Raw genomic sequence first — 18,849 nt, 5'->3', positions numbered from 1 at the left:
AAAATAATGGTCTATTTCATACGCCACATGGCGATAACCATGTGAGCCAAGTCTAAGTATTTTTATTTTTAATAATACAGTAATTGCTCTTGCTCTTTTGAGTATTGTAGGTAATAATTAAAATTGTTATTTTAACAAACAACAGTCACAAACACTTTACAACAAACGGATATCTTAAACTACCGTTTGTTGCTATAAAGCGTCAAACATTAGTTAACAACGTGAGTTTATTTTTAACGCAATACATAATTGATACGTCACTTAATTATGTTGGACAATAAGTTAATAGCTAAAGATATTAGTGAATGGAAAAATGCATGACAGCAGCAGATAGAAATTTTTCGACCTATACGGCATTTTACTCACTTGCACATGATGTTCAATGTTATTTTTCCTGTAAGTATATTATTCATAATCAACTTTAATGTAATCTAGGACTTTAGTCCAATTAAACTTTAGTTTAATTGTATGATTTTATATGAATAAGTTACTAGTTATTTATTTAAATAAGAGAATATTATACAAACATGAATATATTTCCTATTGCGTCATGAAACAAGGAAGAAAGGATAAATATGGAGGCAAATAAGCAAGGCAAATTATGTTGCAGAGAAAAATAAAAAGGTAATGAAAAAGAAGAGAAAAGGATTGTCATACCTCCGTGGCTCAATAAAACGTCTTTTTTTCTTTAAGTTTTATGACGTAATATTTACATCACTTATGAACAAACTATTGGTTAAAGAATTGTCGCAGTACCGGTTTTAGTACTTTTACCATTTCCTGGGGGAGAGGGGGAAGATTTAACAGGCCTACATGAAACTGTACTGCCCCTTTTTGTCCAGCGCCCTGGGCGGTCGCCCAACTACGCCTTAACCTAACGCCGGTACTGGTTGTGCGGTAATGTGTATATTGTGAGGTGTTTGAAATGTGAAAAAAATTAAGCGGCAAGGTAATGTGTATTTATCGACATTAAGGAAGTTGTTCGTTAGGTCCTTGTTCTTGACCCAGTAAACTTGAATCCCTTTTTGTTTATTATCAAGTACAACGTTATTGATTCTGTATTTCCGCAAAGACGTACAGTTTGCGAAATATTGTTAAGGACACGATGTTTGTTTAAATTGGAAACAAATTAAGTGTTTCAAAGTTGTTTTATTCATGCATTAAATTACGACATTTAATCAATATTAATTGCTCTTTGCAGCTGTGATATTGGTACCACCTTACATCTATACCTACACACATTATGTTGAAGCAGAAGAACTCTGTTCTGTTACGGTTTCATTTTCGTGGTGTCGTTCAATTCTTGAAATAGCTTTTGTAGAGGCGCTAACTTCGTGGCAGCTGAAAGTCTTCCAAAAGAGGATATAAACGATCAATTTTTTTTTGTAACATTTTACGTGTTTGTAAAACTATTTAAACTAACTATAGTGTGGAGCTTTGTTTGAAGCTTTTCTTTACATCTTTGATGAAAATCACGATCAAATAAATTGATATACAATTCAACAGTTTGATCGTTTACTGTTCGCTTTAGATGTCTTGAATGATATGAGACGGGCACACGGCCACGTATTAATGTGTGTATATTATCAATTATCTATAACCAATAACCTGAATTATATTATTTTATTAGATGAATATGATAATATTTGATAAAATATCACGCTTGCCACGTGACAACACAAACTTATCTTTCGGATGGAATTTTAGAAACGGATCTTCGATCGGTTATTATACAGCCTTCGGAAATACCTTCAAAACTTTAATCAGTAAATGATAGTTATGATTTTTTGTATTGGATTTAGCTCCACTTGAGAAAAATGATTAACAGTAAAGAAACATATTGAATCGATGTGTTCCTTATAACTTCTAGATTACAGTGATAATTTAATTTCTTTATATGTATGTAACGCAACGTATGAAAATTCATACATGTACAAAATAATTAAGTAAATAAATAAATAATGGTTATATTGAACGCTTACTCTCATACTCACTCATACATAATGTCATATATAGGTATGTCCTTACAGGGTCGTCGTATTTGAGATGCTTATATTATGATTACTTATAAATATAATGCGAACTTCGACGTTCAATAAGCATGAGTAAGGTAAATATCGTAATGACGCGTGAAATTATTAACAAATTACGTTTTACTGATATCTTCGATAAAGTAATTTAATAATAATACATTGTCAACAGAAGCCAGACCTTGAGATTTACTAAATACAGCATTTTTAATTTATTTGGGTATATTTCTTGGCGTAATTTGAAGCCAATCTTTGATTGATCGATCCAACCGATGATTTGGTCAAGGTTGCGGGAGTATCTTGGATGCGGGTAGCACAGGACCGATCATCGTAGCGATCTTTGGGGGAGGCCTATGCCCAGTAATGAGCATCATGTAACATTTTGGAGTTCAAAAAAATTATTTGTCGGAAGTAGCTTAATGCTTCTGCATAATAGATCGTTATTGGTGTTTCTAAGATCTGATAATTTTAATTGTAATTAAATTGTAATAATTCTTATTATAATAAGTTTAAGTTTCATTTATCATATATTTACCATGCTAAACCCCAAATCATTGATGATCTTATCGCAATGATTAATGACCTTGCGGAGTCATCATTTCTATTGCTAACATTATAAATATGTGAAAAAATTAAATCACATTTATAATTTTCATATTTACTTAGCGATTGGATGATCGGAAATGTCAAGCGTTGGAAGTTACACACCTGTTCATAGCACTGCGAATTTAAAAAAAAAAACCTGGACAATTCTTTGAAAGAAATCGTTATGAAAAGGCAATGTATAAAATACATTCTTATATAAGAGAAGGGATGGAAAACTGTATTGTTTTTTAAAGCTTAATTAAAAGCAAGTTTTGGCACGAAAATTTACCTACAGAAGCTGAAAAAATAAATCGAATAATTGGCGCTAAATCTTTTAATTAACGAAGTGAAGTACAGTCGAATCCGACAGTAAATGTAAACAAATGGTAACAATAAAACATTTATTAAAAGTTTTCATACAAAGTTAAGCCGCTTCCGATACCAAATAAACAAATTAAGGTTGATCGTCAACAATTTATGATAATTCAAAATTTATTTAAAAATTACAAGAAAACTATTTATTATAAAAATAGTAAAAATACCCCTTACCAGGTCGTTGTAATGAAACATTAATTTGATAAGAATTGAATAATGCTTTAAATACACTAGTTATAAATTATGAGTATTCGTTTAGCAGCTTTTTAACCTCAACACTTATTTATATAAAGCTCATTACTAGGGTCATTGACCCTGTTGCGTAATTGGCGATCCTTTTATGCGTAAAGACTCTTCTCTTTAAATCACAAACCATTAAATTCTTATTAATATGGTAACACCGGTAAGGACAGTTAATATTGAAGTACAGAGGGCGCTGGCTGAGGGAAGTGTGTGTAGAGTGCCTCTAGACCTGGATAGAGTGACCACAGGCGCGTTAAGCGCCGGTTCCATGCTGTGCAAAAGTAACGTGTCCAAGGCAGCGTAAGCTTCGTGTACTACACGCTGTAAGAATAAATCAATAATTTACTATTATTTTATATAAATAAATAATAAACTTCACCTATATCTGAAAAGAAAATAAAACAGATTTCCCATTAGGCATGATCTTGGCTTATTGGCAAACTCTTGTCGCTTCTTTCCTTTATATTAACTACGTTACGTCCTTAAGGGTAAATTTAAGGTAAGGAAATCTTCAAGTGACCAATATAAATTTAAGTTCAAATCGTTTAGACTTAAATTTATGTTTAAAACATGTTTTCAATTTCCATGAACAAATCCGTATGATAAATATTGTTTTATTAGCTTTTGGCAGCGATTCCGTGCGCGTGGATTTAACAAAAAGACTTAGTAAGTAGCCGTTGTCTTCTTCCAGACTATGTTCTATGTATGATATTAGTATGATCTCATTACATTTTACAAATCACAAATTATGTTTTGAATATAGGGACAAAGTGTAGACTCACCTCAGTGACGTATTTCGAATTGAATGAATCCGTTGGTCGGAACATCATGACTGTATATGTATTGTCTATACCTAAGTGACCGTCCACCCAATCCTCTATGCCACCAGCGTACAGCGCTGAAATAAATTTATAAGTTTTTATATACCTTTCTATGTTTTACTCAGAACTTTTACGTTGTCTCAACGTTTCAGTGAGATATTCTTTCGAGATTTTAAAAATATCTACGACTGATAAATAATTGAAACACCTGAAGAATAATTTTTATTAGTGTTTTGTTTTTTTATTTGTCATGACGTTATCTACGCTGAAGTTATATTATGTTTAATGTACATAACTCGATTGTAATACTTTTTAGGCTATAATCGAACGACATATTATTCCAAGCAATAAACCATTTATCTTTATAGCCGTACTTTGATGTACCGTGGTTTGACGGAAAAGGATTTGTTTTAAGAAATTTATGACGCCTTTGAAATAAGATAAACCAATTACACTTACGAAATTCATATGAGTTTATTTTAAGAGAATTGGAGTATTTAATTTAATAAACATAAATATTTACGTAAGAACTGTGAAGTTTGTCCGGCAACGTAAGGGCGACCGCTGATGCCGTAGGCGGCGGACGCGGCGCGAGACGCTCGTTGTCTCTATGAGTATCATAAAAAATATGACAAGTAAAACAACTAGTGTATAATGAGTAGAAAAAAACTATAATTGTTATTTACTTCTTCAACAACCATGCAATGGCACATACGTGGTAACCATTCTCAATATGAATAAGCCGTAATTAAGTTTATTACTTACATAAATATTATCAAAGGCACGAGACTTTTTCGTATGTGAATAAGGATACATGATGCCCTGCAAAAAGTTTTCGGTTATAGATACTATAGCGGATAGCTAAGCTCGGACCTCCTACAAATGTATTGTAAAGTTAGAACTGGGAAAAGTCAATTTAATTTTAATTTAGAGGAAGGATTCCTAAAGAAGTCCTGGTGGATCCCCCGAGGTCCACGGAAGACCCGGGACCCTGGATTTCGATGGCGGGAAATAGAGTGTTCATAATGTTGAAGAAGAAATGTAGCAGCAAGGAGTCACTGAAACCAGTAAAATTTTGGAAGGGGTCAAAAAAATGGTACTTTTTGGTTTCTAAAAATATCGTTGTATCTTACAAGCACATCGCCCTCTTTAAATGCGACAAATGTGTGGAGAGGCACGCGCTGGGCGTGGAGGTATCGCGTGAGGGCCAGCGTCTCCGCCTCGCTCAGCTGCCGCGCGCCCGCATACAGTTCGCCACACGGGTGCTCCGCTCGCAGCTCCTCCGCTACAAGTTAAACATCAGTAGTCCTAGTTCTTTTGTATTTCCAATTCCAGTTTCGATATCACGTCCTTACTAGATCTTACGTTGATTGATACTTTAGATAAGAATACTAACGTGGAATCCATTGATATTCAAAATTTCTATCAAGATTCACTCCATAGCATGGTTTTATTGAACATCTCAAGCCAAATGAACCGCAAAGGCTTTTGGCTGAACCGGTCTCCCAAGTCTGACGCAAATTTTTCGTCCATTCTCGGCGCTGCCAAAAACATTTTAAAACTTTATTAATCGTTGTGAAAATTTACTTATATTTTCCAATATTTCCCGATGGTTCTCATGTAAGTTAGATCTCAAAAATCGATACAACCGTTTACCAAAAAATTTATAATCCTTAAAACTAAGATTTCATCAGTATAACTGTTGTAATTATCGTTTAACGTCATACTTGTGGAAATGTAATAGAATAGTCATATCCATCTGGATTGAAAACAGGAACTATCCAGAAGCGGTATTTTGCCAACAAATCCGAGTGTTCTTCGGTGCGCTCTATTAGTTGGTAGAGCACGTAGAGAGCGGCCGACACCGCTTGGTGGTCTCGACCCTGAATACCTGGAATACGTTTAAAAAAATAGCCAATAACTCGAGGAAAAAGTTTTTACTGTTTCCGAAAGCAAAGAACTCGGGTAAAATGAATTTCATAAAATTCCTTAAAACACATGACATTTGTAAGGGTAGCGTAAAAGTAAGATGGAGACATCGCGACTTGTCAACAATTTGTTAGTTAACGAATATAAAATATGACATGAAGTAAAAGTATTAAAACCTATAAACCCGCACTGGACCGGCAAGGCTTACTAAGGCTTAGTCACGCATATCTTATCTTACACTTCCTTACCCTTCTGTGAGGTCGTATGGTGAGCTGACGCCGAAGATATAGTGTTTATACAGGGAATAATAATTTTTATACTCCTAAGACATTTAAGAACGTACCGGCAATTACCATAACGGTTTGCTTAGCTGAAACAATCTGACCACTACTTGGGTCGTCGATTATCATCATGTAAATAGGATTTTCCATTAATGTATAGTTTCCCGATGTTATGTCCGCAATTTTCGCAACGGGACTGGTCTCAGCCCATCGTTTTAATTGCATTACAATCTGAAAATTTACATTAACAATGTATACTAAGAATTTGTTTCTAAAGGTCATATCGTATTTTGCAAAATTTTAAGAAATTAAAATAGCTGACTTTATAAAAAAACAATATCAAACAAAATGCACTAAAAAGTAACAAAATAATGTCATGAAAACCCTCGAAAGTAAGAAAGTTCTCTTCTTTTTTGTATAATTATTATTTCGCAGTCTGTGTCGAAAAATCAAAAAATGGGTCCCATCTGCAATCACTACCTTTCGATTAAAATATTTTTTATCAAAATCGGAGAACCAGGGGCGAACCTTCGAGGTAATATACATAAAAAAATACAGTCGAATTGTTAACCTCCTTCTTTTGAAGTCGGCTAAAAATGTACTGATATGATGTTGTTCACTCACCTCTGGCAAAGTCCGTGGCGATTTAAAATTTAAAGGTCGTAGTTGTAGCAAACTACAATTATGTTTTACAATTACAGGTGCTTCAAATATCTCGACAGAAAACTCTGTATCTGTTTGCGTTACATTAGAAACAAAATTCGTTTTATTTTCAAATTGTATTTCCAATTCACTACTTATATCGGGTTCTTGATGTTCTAGGTTCTCAATAGACACATTTCTTATTAATTCTGTTGTAAAAATAGTTTCATCGCGTGTTTCATTAGTTTGTGGTTCAAGCTCATCTTTATATGCTTTATGCTCTGATTTGACATTTTCGTTATCCTCTTCACTATAAAACATCATACCATAGGTTGGATCGAATTCCTTGTCTTCTTCTACCTTTTCAATCGTTTTCGGTACTCCCTCTGTAGTTAATGTAGGGGTATCCACTATGGTGTTCTCATCGACATTATAAATATTATATTGTGGTGTCGTCCTTTCTGGTATTGTAGAAGGTAAGTATGAGCTGCGACTCACATAAATTGGATTCGATTTCAAATCTTCATCATCGAATGGGTGGAAATTAACAAATTCATGCTCAAAAATTGACGTTCGCGAAGGTTCTTCGACATCAGAAAAAGGAGCAGTTCTTGATGGTTTCATCCAAGTACCAGGTGGTGTCTGTTAATTGCAACAATTTGTATAATTTATGAAGTTTTAAATTCATTTTACAGAAACCTAGATAACGCTGTAGATTATGATACTATTTGACTTGGATTACATTTTTTATAAAGAATCATCACTTGTATAGTATGGAAGTTAACGTACACGACGATCTGCAATCGGTGGAGTGAGGTACGTGGCTGGAGAGCGTTGTGTGAAGACGACGGGTGTGATGGGCGCGTACTGGCGGGACAGCAATGACGGTGACCGGGCGACGAATTGCGGCCCGGCCGGAGGACTCTCGTCCCGTTGAGGCAGCACTCCGTACTTGTATTGAGGAAACGGTGGGTCGTTCCGAATGTGAGCTAATTACAAATCACAATTCAGATAAACGTCCAAGCACTATTCAAGTAATAAAAGTAATATGTTTAAGTACCTTTGGGAGAATACGTTGATTTCCTACTGACGCTCACACCCACGCCCTGTGTAAATAATCAAACTTTATGATAACATTCATTAGGACGGTAGTTTTACCTCTTGAATATTAATTGAATTTTCCTACCGTAAATTGTGAAGTCGGTGAGGGCACCACAGCTCCTCCAACAATAATTTTCGCCTCGTCCCTTTTTGTAGCTAAAATATTTACTGCGACTACTTCCTTTGCGGTCGTAGTTGGTATATCATCATCGAGTACTTTTACGATGAATTCCTCAGTAGACAGTTGATTAGGTCGCCACCGCGTATACTCCTTGTGAGCTCGTTTGTGACGAAATACTGCAATGACCATATAATTGTACTTAATCGTTTGAAAACATCATTAGATATATTTCGTCTGCAAGATCCTTACGTGACACATTATACAAACTGTTGATGACATCGGTGCTGGATTTGGATAAAGATTGTATTGGATTTATAAAACCTATTATTAGTAAAATTGTTATAAATGACATATTATTAAGAAAGAACAAAACTTCATCTTAAGTTGATTTGACAAGGTGGCCCGACATTTCGTGACACAATTCAGTCGTGTCAAGGTTCATAAAGATAGAAGTTGGTCGCCAGAGTTTTTCTTTTTTATGAACGTTATTTCATATTTTATGTTTTCATTAGTTAAGAAACTAAATTGGATTCAAACAAATACAATTATACTTTAATTCTTACAAATTCCAGAGAACGTCTAAATATGATGTGATAAAGGATTTTTCTTAAATTTTCACTTCAGAGTTAACTTGAGAGAATTTTCTAAGCAGCAATAAACAACTGTCTTTCACTTTTTATTCTATATTCTTTGAAGTACCACGTTAATGTGTAAAATAATTTTGAAATTGTAATCGAAATAACAGTTTTGTTGTGATAATGATTTTACAAGTTAAAATATACTTGATTGCAACGTTGTACTTTTTTGGTGCATTGTTCATTCTATTGTTTCCACCAAGAAACTACGTAATGTACGACAGATTTGCAACAAAAATGTATTACATCTTGTTTACATTGATACTTAGTAATTATTTCAACAGGTCAGGGGCGAAAATGCGTAAAGTGAGAAGCACAGGGCAAAAATTAAGATTTACAAACTATATGGATTACAAAAGCCTATTGCATGTCGTTGATAATATGGGTCGAGATGACCCGGAGATCGCTCGCGTTGTTCACTTGACCCCCCGCACCGCTAACAATAAAAGCATTCTATCCCTTGAGTTGCAAAGTGACAGGCAGAGTAAAAAACCAGGAATACTTGTAATCGGAAGTATGTTTCATTGTACACCTTCACCTATTTACCTAATCTTAAAAATAACACCTATATTGTAAGTAAATAGGAAACCAAAACTAAGTACACTTATATTTTAGCAATAAACGGTATGACATGGGGAACGCCAAATGCAGTTATCGAACTAACAGACAAATTACTTTATGATAGTAATTACCAAACACCGTTTTTCAATGATTATGATTGGTGAGTTTTGTTTGTATGAATTTTAATCGAGATAGAGGGAGATAGCAATTGAGCTTCTCTTAACCTATTGAAAAACCTAAACGAGATAGAGCCTCTATCAAAGAAGAGTCTATAGTTTTGTACCGAGAACTGGGGACCTGGCAACAAAAACTTTCGACTTATAAAAATGTGGATACCCACTATCAAACTCGATTTAGAAGATCCTATTTTAACAGTCCGTGGATTAAGTTGTCGCTGTTGTTCACGACAATTCCGGTCGTATGGTATACTTTCTTTATGCTAATGTGCCGCCAATCCTCTCCCTCCGTTTTTATTTAAGATTTACTCTTTTAAATACAGATAATTTAAATTTTAGGTATATGATACCTCTAGTAAATCCAGACGGATTGAATTTCACACAAAGTCTACGTAACCGTAAATCTTTGAATGTGGAGCAATGGTGCCGAAACTTGACGGCAAGTAATACTACTCGGCCCAGCTTTTGGTATAAAAACGTCGAGAAGGAAATGGCAAACGACTCTTGTTTTGGTACAAATATAAATCGCAATTTTGCATATCACTGGCAAGGTAATTGTTTACTTAATTCGTTTTTATTTAATAACTATGCAGAACCAATTTTGCTTCTTTATAAGACGCACTGCAGTTACAATGTCCTCATTCACATTTGGCTTTACAACTGACGTCATCAACGGTAGGGTTTGGTAGAGAATTTTTTCCATACAAATATACTGTGGTATTTTTGTAACTTTCTTGTCCAGCTTTCAACGCATACGTCATTGTGCTGTTGACATACATTTCTTATAATCGTATATATTCTCTGTTTTTTTTATAGATAAATAACATTAATGTCCTAACGGATTATTGTAGATGATGTCCACAAAACTCCAGTGCGTTGTTCTCAATATTACCCTGGAGACAAACCTTTCTCTACGGCAGAGGCGATAGCACTTCGGACGTACGTTCATCAACTAGGTGATAGGATACATCTCGCTATACATCTACATGCAAGCTTTGAATTTAAAAAGGTAAGTAATTTTTGCTAATAATAATAAAGCCGATGAGTTTGAATACGATAATCTTACTAGTGTTTTTAATTTTAAAAAAATGTTTTTGCATCACTAGCACAATTTTTAAAGAATCTTATAGGCTTTATATCACGCTAGTATCGAAGGATACAGCTAGTGTATATAAAATTATGTTAATAAGGTTGGCTCTAACTGCGGTTATCCACTTCTATTACACTTGTATTAACACATGTGTCTTTTTATTTCAAAAAAAGAGATTTTCAATACACAAGGAGAATATGTAGACAAACTAATAGTCGTAGTATTTTCATGTAATTTTCATGTTGTTTTGAACAGGAGTATATTTTATATCCTTGGCGATATTCACTCCGGCAACACAGCAACTATCAAACTTTGCAAGCGATAGGAGAATACGCAGCGAGAAACTCGCGATCGACTGACGGCCGACTTTATGAGGTAAGAAATTGTACCTAAAACTTTTATCGAAACATATTGAGACTTATTAAATAAATGTGCACGTTTATGTATTTCGACGTAGCATTCTGAAACTTGTTTTGCAATTTGTTTTTTTCGTGATTATAACCCATTTTATAAAGTCGGGCCATCTTAACATTCCCAGGTGCATCAGGGCAGTAGCGACGCGCGTATTGCGGGCACTCTGAGTGATTACTTAGCGGGTGTAGTCGGCACAGAACTGGTGTATGTTGTCAAACCCTACCACGAAATGTACCCAAACTATACTGATAGATCAGCACTTGGTAATAATATATTTCATCCATTATTTTTAGTCATTTCATCTCTGTCTAATACGCTTTTTGCAGCGATCACAAAATAATGGAATCGTGTTCCGAACTAAAATCAAAAGGTTGTAAGCATGACGCGATGGCTCTACCATCGGGTTCCAAGTTTTTACGTTTCTTGACCTGTGTAGCAAAGTTCATTCAATACATGTGCTTTACCGGTGTTTTATTTGTTTTTTTTTTCAGAATTATACGTCGGTAAGTCAATAACAACAATTCTCAGTCTAGTGCGGGGCTGGAGGAAGAGCACTAAGTTAAATACGCTATCCTTCTACGGTCGGGACGTCGAATTTTAGATCGATGATTTTTTAGTTATTAAACGGTTTAGTTTTTAATGTTCACTTTTTTGTAAATCTCGCAATTTTTTTACAAATCAAGTCCATCCATTTTGTAATCAGATATTAAAATCGAAAATATATAAATTGATTGTTATTGCATAAATACTGACTGTAATTCGTATTGTTTAAAAAAGACAGCTCGAAACAAAAGGTTCTTGCACGGAATTGCATTAGATGTTTTTTTTTTAAACTAAGTAATAAAACAACTATACATTTTGTGTATCAACATTATAATAATTCTTTGATATTTTAAATATTAACAACATGTTTCGATTGATACAAAATGATCAAATATACACTATTTACAATATCTATCTAATATCATCTTGTAGCGGCGGCGGCATTTTTTCTTAACATCGACATATCGAGTTCCCAGACTTTGGTTAGTTCTCTAATGGAATTGATAAGTGAAATTTGTTTTGGATTATTTTCCTCGAGATCAGACGTATGAAGCAGGCTCAGATGTAAAGACACCTGGTTTAAATGTTGCAGTCTTTTGTAAAAGGAATCCTTCAGCTCTCTGACGTCAGTTCTACGCCAATATTTTAAATTTCTACCTATCATGGTTGTTGTTTGTTCCCTAATATCTCTAAGACACGACTTCTTTTCCAAATTTGCCTGAAAAAAAAAAGATTATTAGTTATTGAGTGGCCGAAATTTATTTTCTTAAAATGGGATTAAAAAATGACAATTCTATTTTAAATCAGCTTATACAATATTTTTTTACATAATATAAATCCAATAATGTTTAAAAAAAATTATCTATAATCTCTGACTTAGCCTAAGTTACAAAAGTAACGACCGAATTCCATAATTATTTTTGAATCATTTTTGTTTATGTGCCATATTTTTGGTTTATGGTTCAAAAAAATATAATCTGTATTTCAGAATCGATCGAAGGTCGGATACTTTTTGTAATAGGTCTCATGTAAAGTAATTAAAATAATTTTTGAATATTGAATTAATCCGTATGTATAGTTTGCAGTGACGTACATGTTGCGAGCAGAGCGCGAGTCGTACGGTGAGATGTTGCGGTGCGCCGAGCGAGCGCATCGCGAGCGCCGTCAGTCCGCTCACAGACACGCGCGCACTCACCGGGTAGCTCCGGCTCTCCGCACCGCCTTTGCTACATCACAACACATCACACCCACATGTCACTTACGTAGATCAGGTTTTATTGACTACTAAACTGCGTTCAATTTTTTATTACAGAAAAAAAAGATGTTTATAATTGAATTTCGTACGACTTGAATTTCACATATAAAAAAAATGTGTTAGAAAAGTTAAAGGGAGTGAGATAGAATGGAGAACAATTGATGTTACATTTCTTAATTGATCGGAGAATAGAGAGAGAAATTAAATGGGCAGAAAAATAATCTGTCATGAGTCAAAGTGTTTATATGTCTTTCTAACGATTTTTAAAAAATAAATAAAAAGTAATTCAAATCCAAATTTTTAATTTTTGTTATAAATAATTTGTGAATTTTGTAATAAAATTTAAATTTTTAAATTTTTGAGATTTTATGAGTGAAATTTGAAGGAAGCTGTTGTACGTTTGTCGACTACAATCCACAGAGTACATTGTACTTTGTTTATAAATTAAGTTTTTTTAGTATATCTTGATCATGCTGATATCTATAGTGAACAAAAGGCAGTTTTTCTCCCCATTGTACAGGATAATCATATCGATATTGTTGAGATTTGTATTTCTATGTGTAGTACTCACCCGTCAGCAAGGAATACGAGGAGGGCGGGGAGATGGTGCACGTCGTAGGTAGCGGGCAGGTCGTGTCGCGCGGCGTCCAGGCGGGCGGGGCGAGCGCGCACTCCGCACGCTCTTAGCAACCGCGCAGCTCCCAGCAGTGCGCGGCTCACGTGCGCACCACACGAACCCAGGCACACACACACCAACTTCACCTGATATATACCATACATTAATTAAAATAAATTATACATATATTTCAGCTCAATCAGTAACCGGGAAGTAGATCAAATTTAATTTGCAAGATGACAAACAAAGTGTAACTAAATAAAGACTTGTGTAAAAAACTGCACAACCACCTTCAATAACGTTATAAAAAAACAAAAACTTCGCAACATTTAACTTTTAAAAAGATTTAATTGCAAACTTGATTTAAATTTAGTCAAACCAAGATAAATCAACTAACCAATTAATTATGCTATAAGACTTATGAGTGGCATTATATATTTAATATAACTAATATTTACCGTGCCCGGTGCTGTAATAAACTTCTTGAATGTACGAGATGTGAGATCAGTGATATTGATAACTTCACCGAGCTGCAGGTCCGTACTGGAGCCGTAGTAGTGCGTGTGCGCAGCCGCGACGTGAGACCGCAACGTGGCCCTGAGACCTCGCTCACTGAACTTCGATATAAAATCACGCACCGACTTCGCACTGTATTCTTCTTTAAGTACATATTGGTTGCCGGCCTAAAAAATATAAATGAGGTATATAATTATACTGGACATGATTCTAACACACCTTTCTTGCTTCTTCATATACATACAGTCAAAACCGTTTATGGCGACATCGTTTAGAACAACATACCGGTTAAATTGACCAAAATCAAAGGTCCTGGCTGAATGTTATATACATATCTTTCCTATTAATACCTGTCACCGGTTGTTACAACTATCGGTTTTTACGACTCAATATGAGTAGTCCCTTCGATGTCGTTATAACAGATTTTGACTGTATATGCTAAGTTAGGTATATTTTTTAATTTCAAAAATAGTTCATTTATGGTAGACTTCTCCAGCGACTCTCTATTCATTTGTATTTTCGAAAAAAATAACCATGATATAGTAAAAAGTATTGACTAACCTTACTATCTAATATAACAACAGCGGTCATATCCTTCATATTGATAACGTCAATGCCCAATGCTTCAGCAAAGTGATGATTGTGAACCGAGTCGAGGGCGATCATGTACAAACTGGCATTGGTAGCACAGGAGAGACCGTCTATATGGGTGATGTTGCCTCTGACTCTAGCAGGTCGTACAGCGGGGCTCAGCTGTTGAGCAAACTTCAGCAATCGACATGTATGCTTCAAATGGTCCTCTATTAAATTTTCCGTGGAAAGAGGATCGTCTTCATCTGGCAACATTGTTGTTTCAATGCTGAAGTAGAATAGAAAGTTTATTCACCACAAAGTATGCAACCTTTTATGTGATGTAAAATGTATCCCTTATACTCCAAATGTTCACTTTGCATCCTCTAGGTGAAGACTCCAGTAACTCAATAAACTAGTTTTTTTCAGAAATTGTGAAAAACTTTGATGAGATATAATATATGTGTTATGCTATAGCATAATCATATACTTATCTATGTAAAGAGAAAATTAACCTTATAAGTATTTATATAAACAATAATAATCGTGCTTTATATAATATATTATATTATTATGTACTTAAGTAATTATTTATTAAAAATAGTATACTCACTTTGATTGTTCTGTTTCTACATCTAGTTCTTTGTTGACATTCTCTTCAAACTTCTGACATTTTTCATAGTTTTCATAGAAACTCTTCTCCGCTGGTAGGAACTTTGTACTGCATTCATTTAGTAAGTCCAAAGAGGACAACATCGGTAAATCATCAGTTGCACTTTGCATAATTTTTGATACAGCTAAACCTTGCTTAATTATAAAATCAAAGACACCACTTTTCTGATTTTTTTGCGTTACATTGTTCCAAGGATATTTGTTATTGTTGGACACAATTTCTTTCTTATACAATTTGCTTGGTTTTCTTATTGACTTAAACTTATGGTTTTCACAAAATTGTAAATGATCCTTTTGCTGATATATCAGTCTTTGTACTTGTTGTAGTTTTATTAATTCAGTAATCCATTGATTGCTATCATTATTCTTACAATTATAGTATTCCATTGCGACTTCCCGTAGCTAAAAAAAAAGATTACAACTTTTTGTAATTTGTAGTCATTGAATTATATTCTCTTAAGATCAAATATCTTACAGAAAACTGTCACCATAAAGGGCTATAATTAAGCACATATATAGTCAAACCTGGATAAGCAAGATTCATTATCCTCTTCCGACGGACAAGAACTATAAGTGAGAAACTAGGGTTGGAGAGAAACCTCTATAAGTGAGACAAATATTGCGTTCCTTTGGACTCTCATTTATCCAGGTTTAACTGTATATGTTATTGTGAAAATTTTTGACGCAACAGAATTCAGAGCGACAGTTTTCACTTAACCAAAATGGGTAGGTAATAAATGTTCTTGACGGTATTTATACCTTATTGAATCTGGTAATATAAAGAATACTATATAAAACTAGCTGTCGCCCGCGACTCCGTCCGCGCGCAGTTAAAAAAAAATGGGGGGGGGGTTATGAAAAATAGATGTTAGCCGATTCTCAGACCTACTGAATATGCTCACAAAATTTCATCAAAATCGGTCAAGCCGTTTCGGAGGAGTACGGTAACGAAAACTGTGACACTAGAATTTTATATATTAGATTAAAATATGTAACTTACCAATGTATATGAAGGTAATTGTTCATACAATGGATTAAGAGGTGTAAATAATATCAACATTGGACTGCCATCTGCATATCTTTCGAAATTGAATGACTTCTTCCACAGTGGAATTATTCTTGCTACTGGCTGTGCAAAATTCTCTAACACCCAATGCATGAGAGTCGATTCATTCCATGTATTGTTGTTGTTCTCTATTTTAAATTCCTACAAAATAAATGAAACCGTTATATGAATATTTCACATTTTAATATATTTCTGAATCCAGTCTCAAGGAAATAAAATAGAGATATTTAAACTAATTATCCTCGTATTTTACGTGGTTTCTACTGTTGTCTTTTATCAAAGGATCTAAAGCAACATTCTCTTTTTATTACTTCTATTCTTTACCTTATATAATGGCTTTTATTAATAAGTTTATTAGCAAGTGTGCTATTATTCATTATACTGTTATCTTTTGTAACAATACCTTTGTTTCATTCCAAAGCATGAGACGGGCGTTAGGCAGATTCCCAACACCTAAATCCGCAGCTAGATCTGCAGATGTTACAACAGCAAAACATATCTCCCCCACTGTATCAAACTCCCGTGATTTTAGGGCCACATTGTACCATGTGTTGTAATATCTGGATGTATCACTTAATGGTGTATAACCCACTGCCACAGCCTGGAAATAAATAATGTTGTCATAGTAACATGTACATCTTTCCTCCGTCCTATTCAAAAAAGTTGAGAACAATCATATAAAGCAGCGGTTCTCAAACTGTTTTGGCTATAAACATTTTGGATAGCAAAGTATTTGATGGAACCGAAAAAAAAAATTAAATCAATAATATTATGTTTATGTTATACTTAAACTATATGTGAAAGTTAAGTAACATAATTGAAAATATTTTAGTGTTAATACTCATAAAAATTATTTATTGCTTTGACATGACTATTCTGAGGCTATAACTTTAATGATTGGTATAGTTTTTTTATTTTGCTGAGCTAACTCTTTTTTGTTATAATATTTTACATAACAATAATGTACTTACATCATGAATAGATAAATAATGAACTAGATCTTCAGTTGAAGATATTCTTACTAGGGGCTTCATAATCAATTCCAAAAAGTTAACCATACTATGTGCATCTTTAGGACCTGAAGTGTGATGAAAAATATTAACAATGTTTAAAAAGGTGCAAGTGTATAAACCCACAATTAATAGAATACAAAAATATGACATTTTAGAATCAAGTTGTTTCATATGTAAATATTTAGACATGGTTTTTAAATTCTTCTAAGTAAGTCAATCTCTTATTTTTTAACAATGGAAAAGAAAATTAAGCGAAGAAAAACTTGAATAGGAAATAATTTTAAATACGGTACCTTTATAAAGAACCCCTCTAGAGTTAACTGTATATGCCATCAGAATAGGCCATGATGGTATTTTATTATGTTGCAATCTACATTCACTACCTGGATTCCAGCAATTGATGGCTGAAAAATGAACCTGAAATTTTTAATAAATATAATCCATCATAAGCATTACAGTTAAGTCTTGTTTTCATTTATAGTTAATGAAAAAGAAAATACATACTCTATCTTTCAAAACATTAGCAGCTAATTCAAACTCTCCTCTAACAAATTGTGATTCTGCATCCCAAGGGGCATAGTACATTATGAAAGATACATCAGCAAGGTTTACTGCAGCCAAAGCATTGCCCAGCTGCCCTCTGTACCAATCTGTCACTACTGATCCTGAATTGAAGAACCTCATTGCTTGTGGATGTTTTGAAACTTTTGACGGCCTGAAATATGTATTTCTTACAGTTTTTTAAATAAGACTATTCCATTGATACAAAAAAAAACATTGAAAAAACAATAATTACGTGTTATGAAGAGCTCCATAAGTTGTCAATGCCAGGGCAATGCAAAAGACCATTTCCTTTATCAACATATTGATAGTTATATCCCTGTTATGGTTTTGTTGAGTATCTGAAGAATTTTCAGACGAGTCTCGCACATCGCTAGAAACGCTCGGTTTTTCTTTTAATGACGTGACCTGCGATATATCTTCGGAGTCCACCGTTGGAAACATTACACGTCATTCGAAAACAATATTGATATTGAATTAAGATTTACAATTAAATCATTTGAGTTAACATTTTCTACACGAGTAAGTGGTTGTATATGGCGATATTTTACTAAGTTAATTATAAAAAACATAATAAACTTTGTTTTAAAACTCAAGTTCCAACATTTTTTGACAATTTAAACGTCAAATCAACTTGAAACGTCAATATTGACAATTGAGCAATAGTGACATAGGAATACTATTCAATTCAAGCAGAAAATCAGAATGGTTTATAGAACGTAAACTATCATGGTTTCGATATAAATAAGAAGTTTTGGTGGTATAAATCTAAAGTATTTAGGCAGCTGACGTGAACAAACAAATCTTTAATTCAATACAATTTTACTTCTTCTCTTCTGTTTCCAATTTTACTATTGATGACAGCAAATCAATTAAAATGAATTCAGTGATAAAAAAATTGGTTTAATTGATGATTAGAAATCACTGCTGTAGAATCTCTGTAAATATATTTTTATTATTCCACTCTTCGACCAAAGTATTCCAAATCTTATATTCCATAGAGTATAATTCTATAATTGTCTGTCTGAATCGA

The 18,849-nt window shown here is 33.8% G+C and overlaps 3 protein-coding genes across 3 annotated transcripts; 1 reads left to right on the top strand and 2 right to left on the bottom strand.

Annotated features, from left to right (window-relative positions):
• Window positions 1-3,275: 3,275 nt before the first annotated feature.
• Window positions 3,276-8,512, bottom strand: LOC106718135. The gene is made up of 13 exons (XM_045679790.1): window positions 8,378-8,512; window positions 8,093-8,304; window positions 7,967-8,021; window positions 7,696-7,895; window positions 6,889-7,548; window positions 6,327-6,495; window positions 5,782-5,945; window positions 5,451-5,595; window positions 5,188-5,339; window positions 4,820-4,876; window positions 4,578-4,662; window positions 4,016-4,131; window positions 3,276-3,554 (listed from the first exon to the last, which is right to left on the bottom strand). The coding sequence occupies exons 1-13, from the start codon at window positions 8,478-8,480 to the stop codon at window positions 3,366-3,368; spliced, it is 2,307 nt and encodes a 768-aa protein (XP_045535746.1). The 5' UTR covers window positions 8,481-8,512; the 3' UTR covers window positions 3,276-3,365.
• A 314-nt stretch (window positions 8,513-8,826) lies between these two features.
• On the top strand, window positions 8,827-11,605 carry LOC106718136 (carboxypeptidase B). Its single transcript, XM_014512146.2, has 8 exons — window positions 8,827-8,978; window positions 9,048-9,277; window positions 9,379-9,484; window positions 9,840-10,051; window positions 10,352-10,509; window positions 10,846-10,965; window positions 11,129-11,267; window positions 11,496-11,605. Exons 1-8 carry the CDS (start codon window positions 8,887-8,889, stop codon window positions 11,603-11,605), a joined length of 1,167 nt encoding a protein of 388 aa, XP_014367632.2. The 5' UTR covers window positions 8,827-8,886.
• Window positions 11,606-11,867: 262 nt separating this feature from the next.
• Window positions 11,868-18,423, bottom strand: LOC106718243 (thioredoxin domain-containing protein 11). Its single transcript, XM_045679604.1, has 12 exons — window positions 18,052-18,423; window positions 17,760-17,970; window positions 17,549-17,672; window positions 17,214-17,320; window positions 16,646-16,843; window positions 16,177-16,383; window positions 15,118-15,578; window positions 14,496-14,793; window positions 13,877-14,101; window positions 13,374-13,564; window positions 12,641-12,773; window positions 11,868-12,265 (listed from the first exon to the last, which is right to left on the bottom strand). The coding sequence occupies exons 1-12, from the start codon at window positions 18,258-18,260 to the stop codon at window positions 11,969-11,971; spliced, it is 2,661 nt and encodes an 886-aa protein (XP_045535560.1). The 5' UTR covers window positions 18,261-18,423; the 3' UTR covers window positions 11,868-11,968.
• Window positions 18,424-18,849: the final 426 nt, after the last annotated feature.

The sequence above is a fragment of the Papilio machaon genome, chromosome 10 (genome assembly GCF_912999745.1).
Source record: "Papilio machaon chromosome 10, ilPapMach1.1, whole genome shotgun sequence".
NCBI lineage: Eukaryota > Metazoa > Arthropoda > Insecta > Lepidoptera > Papilionidae > Papilio > Papilio machaon.
This window is presented reverse-complemented; position numbering and strand designations above follow the sequence as displayed.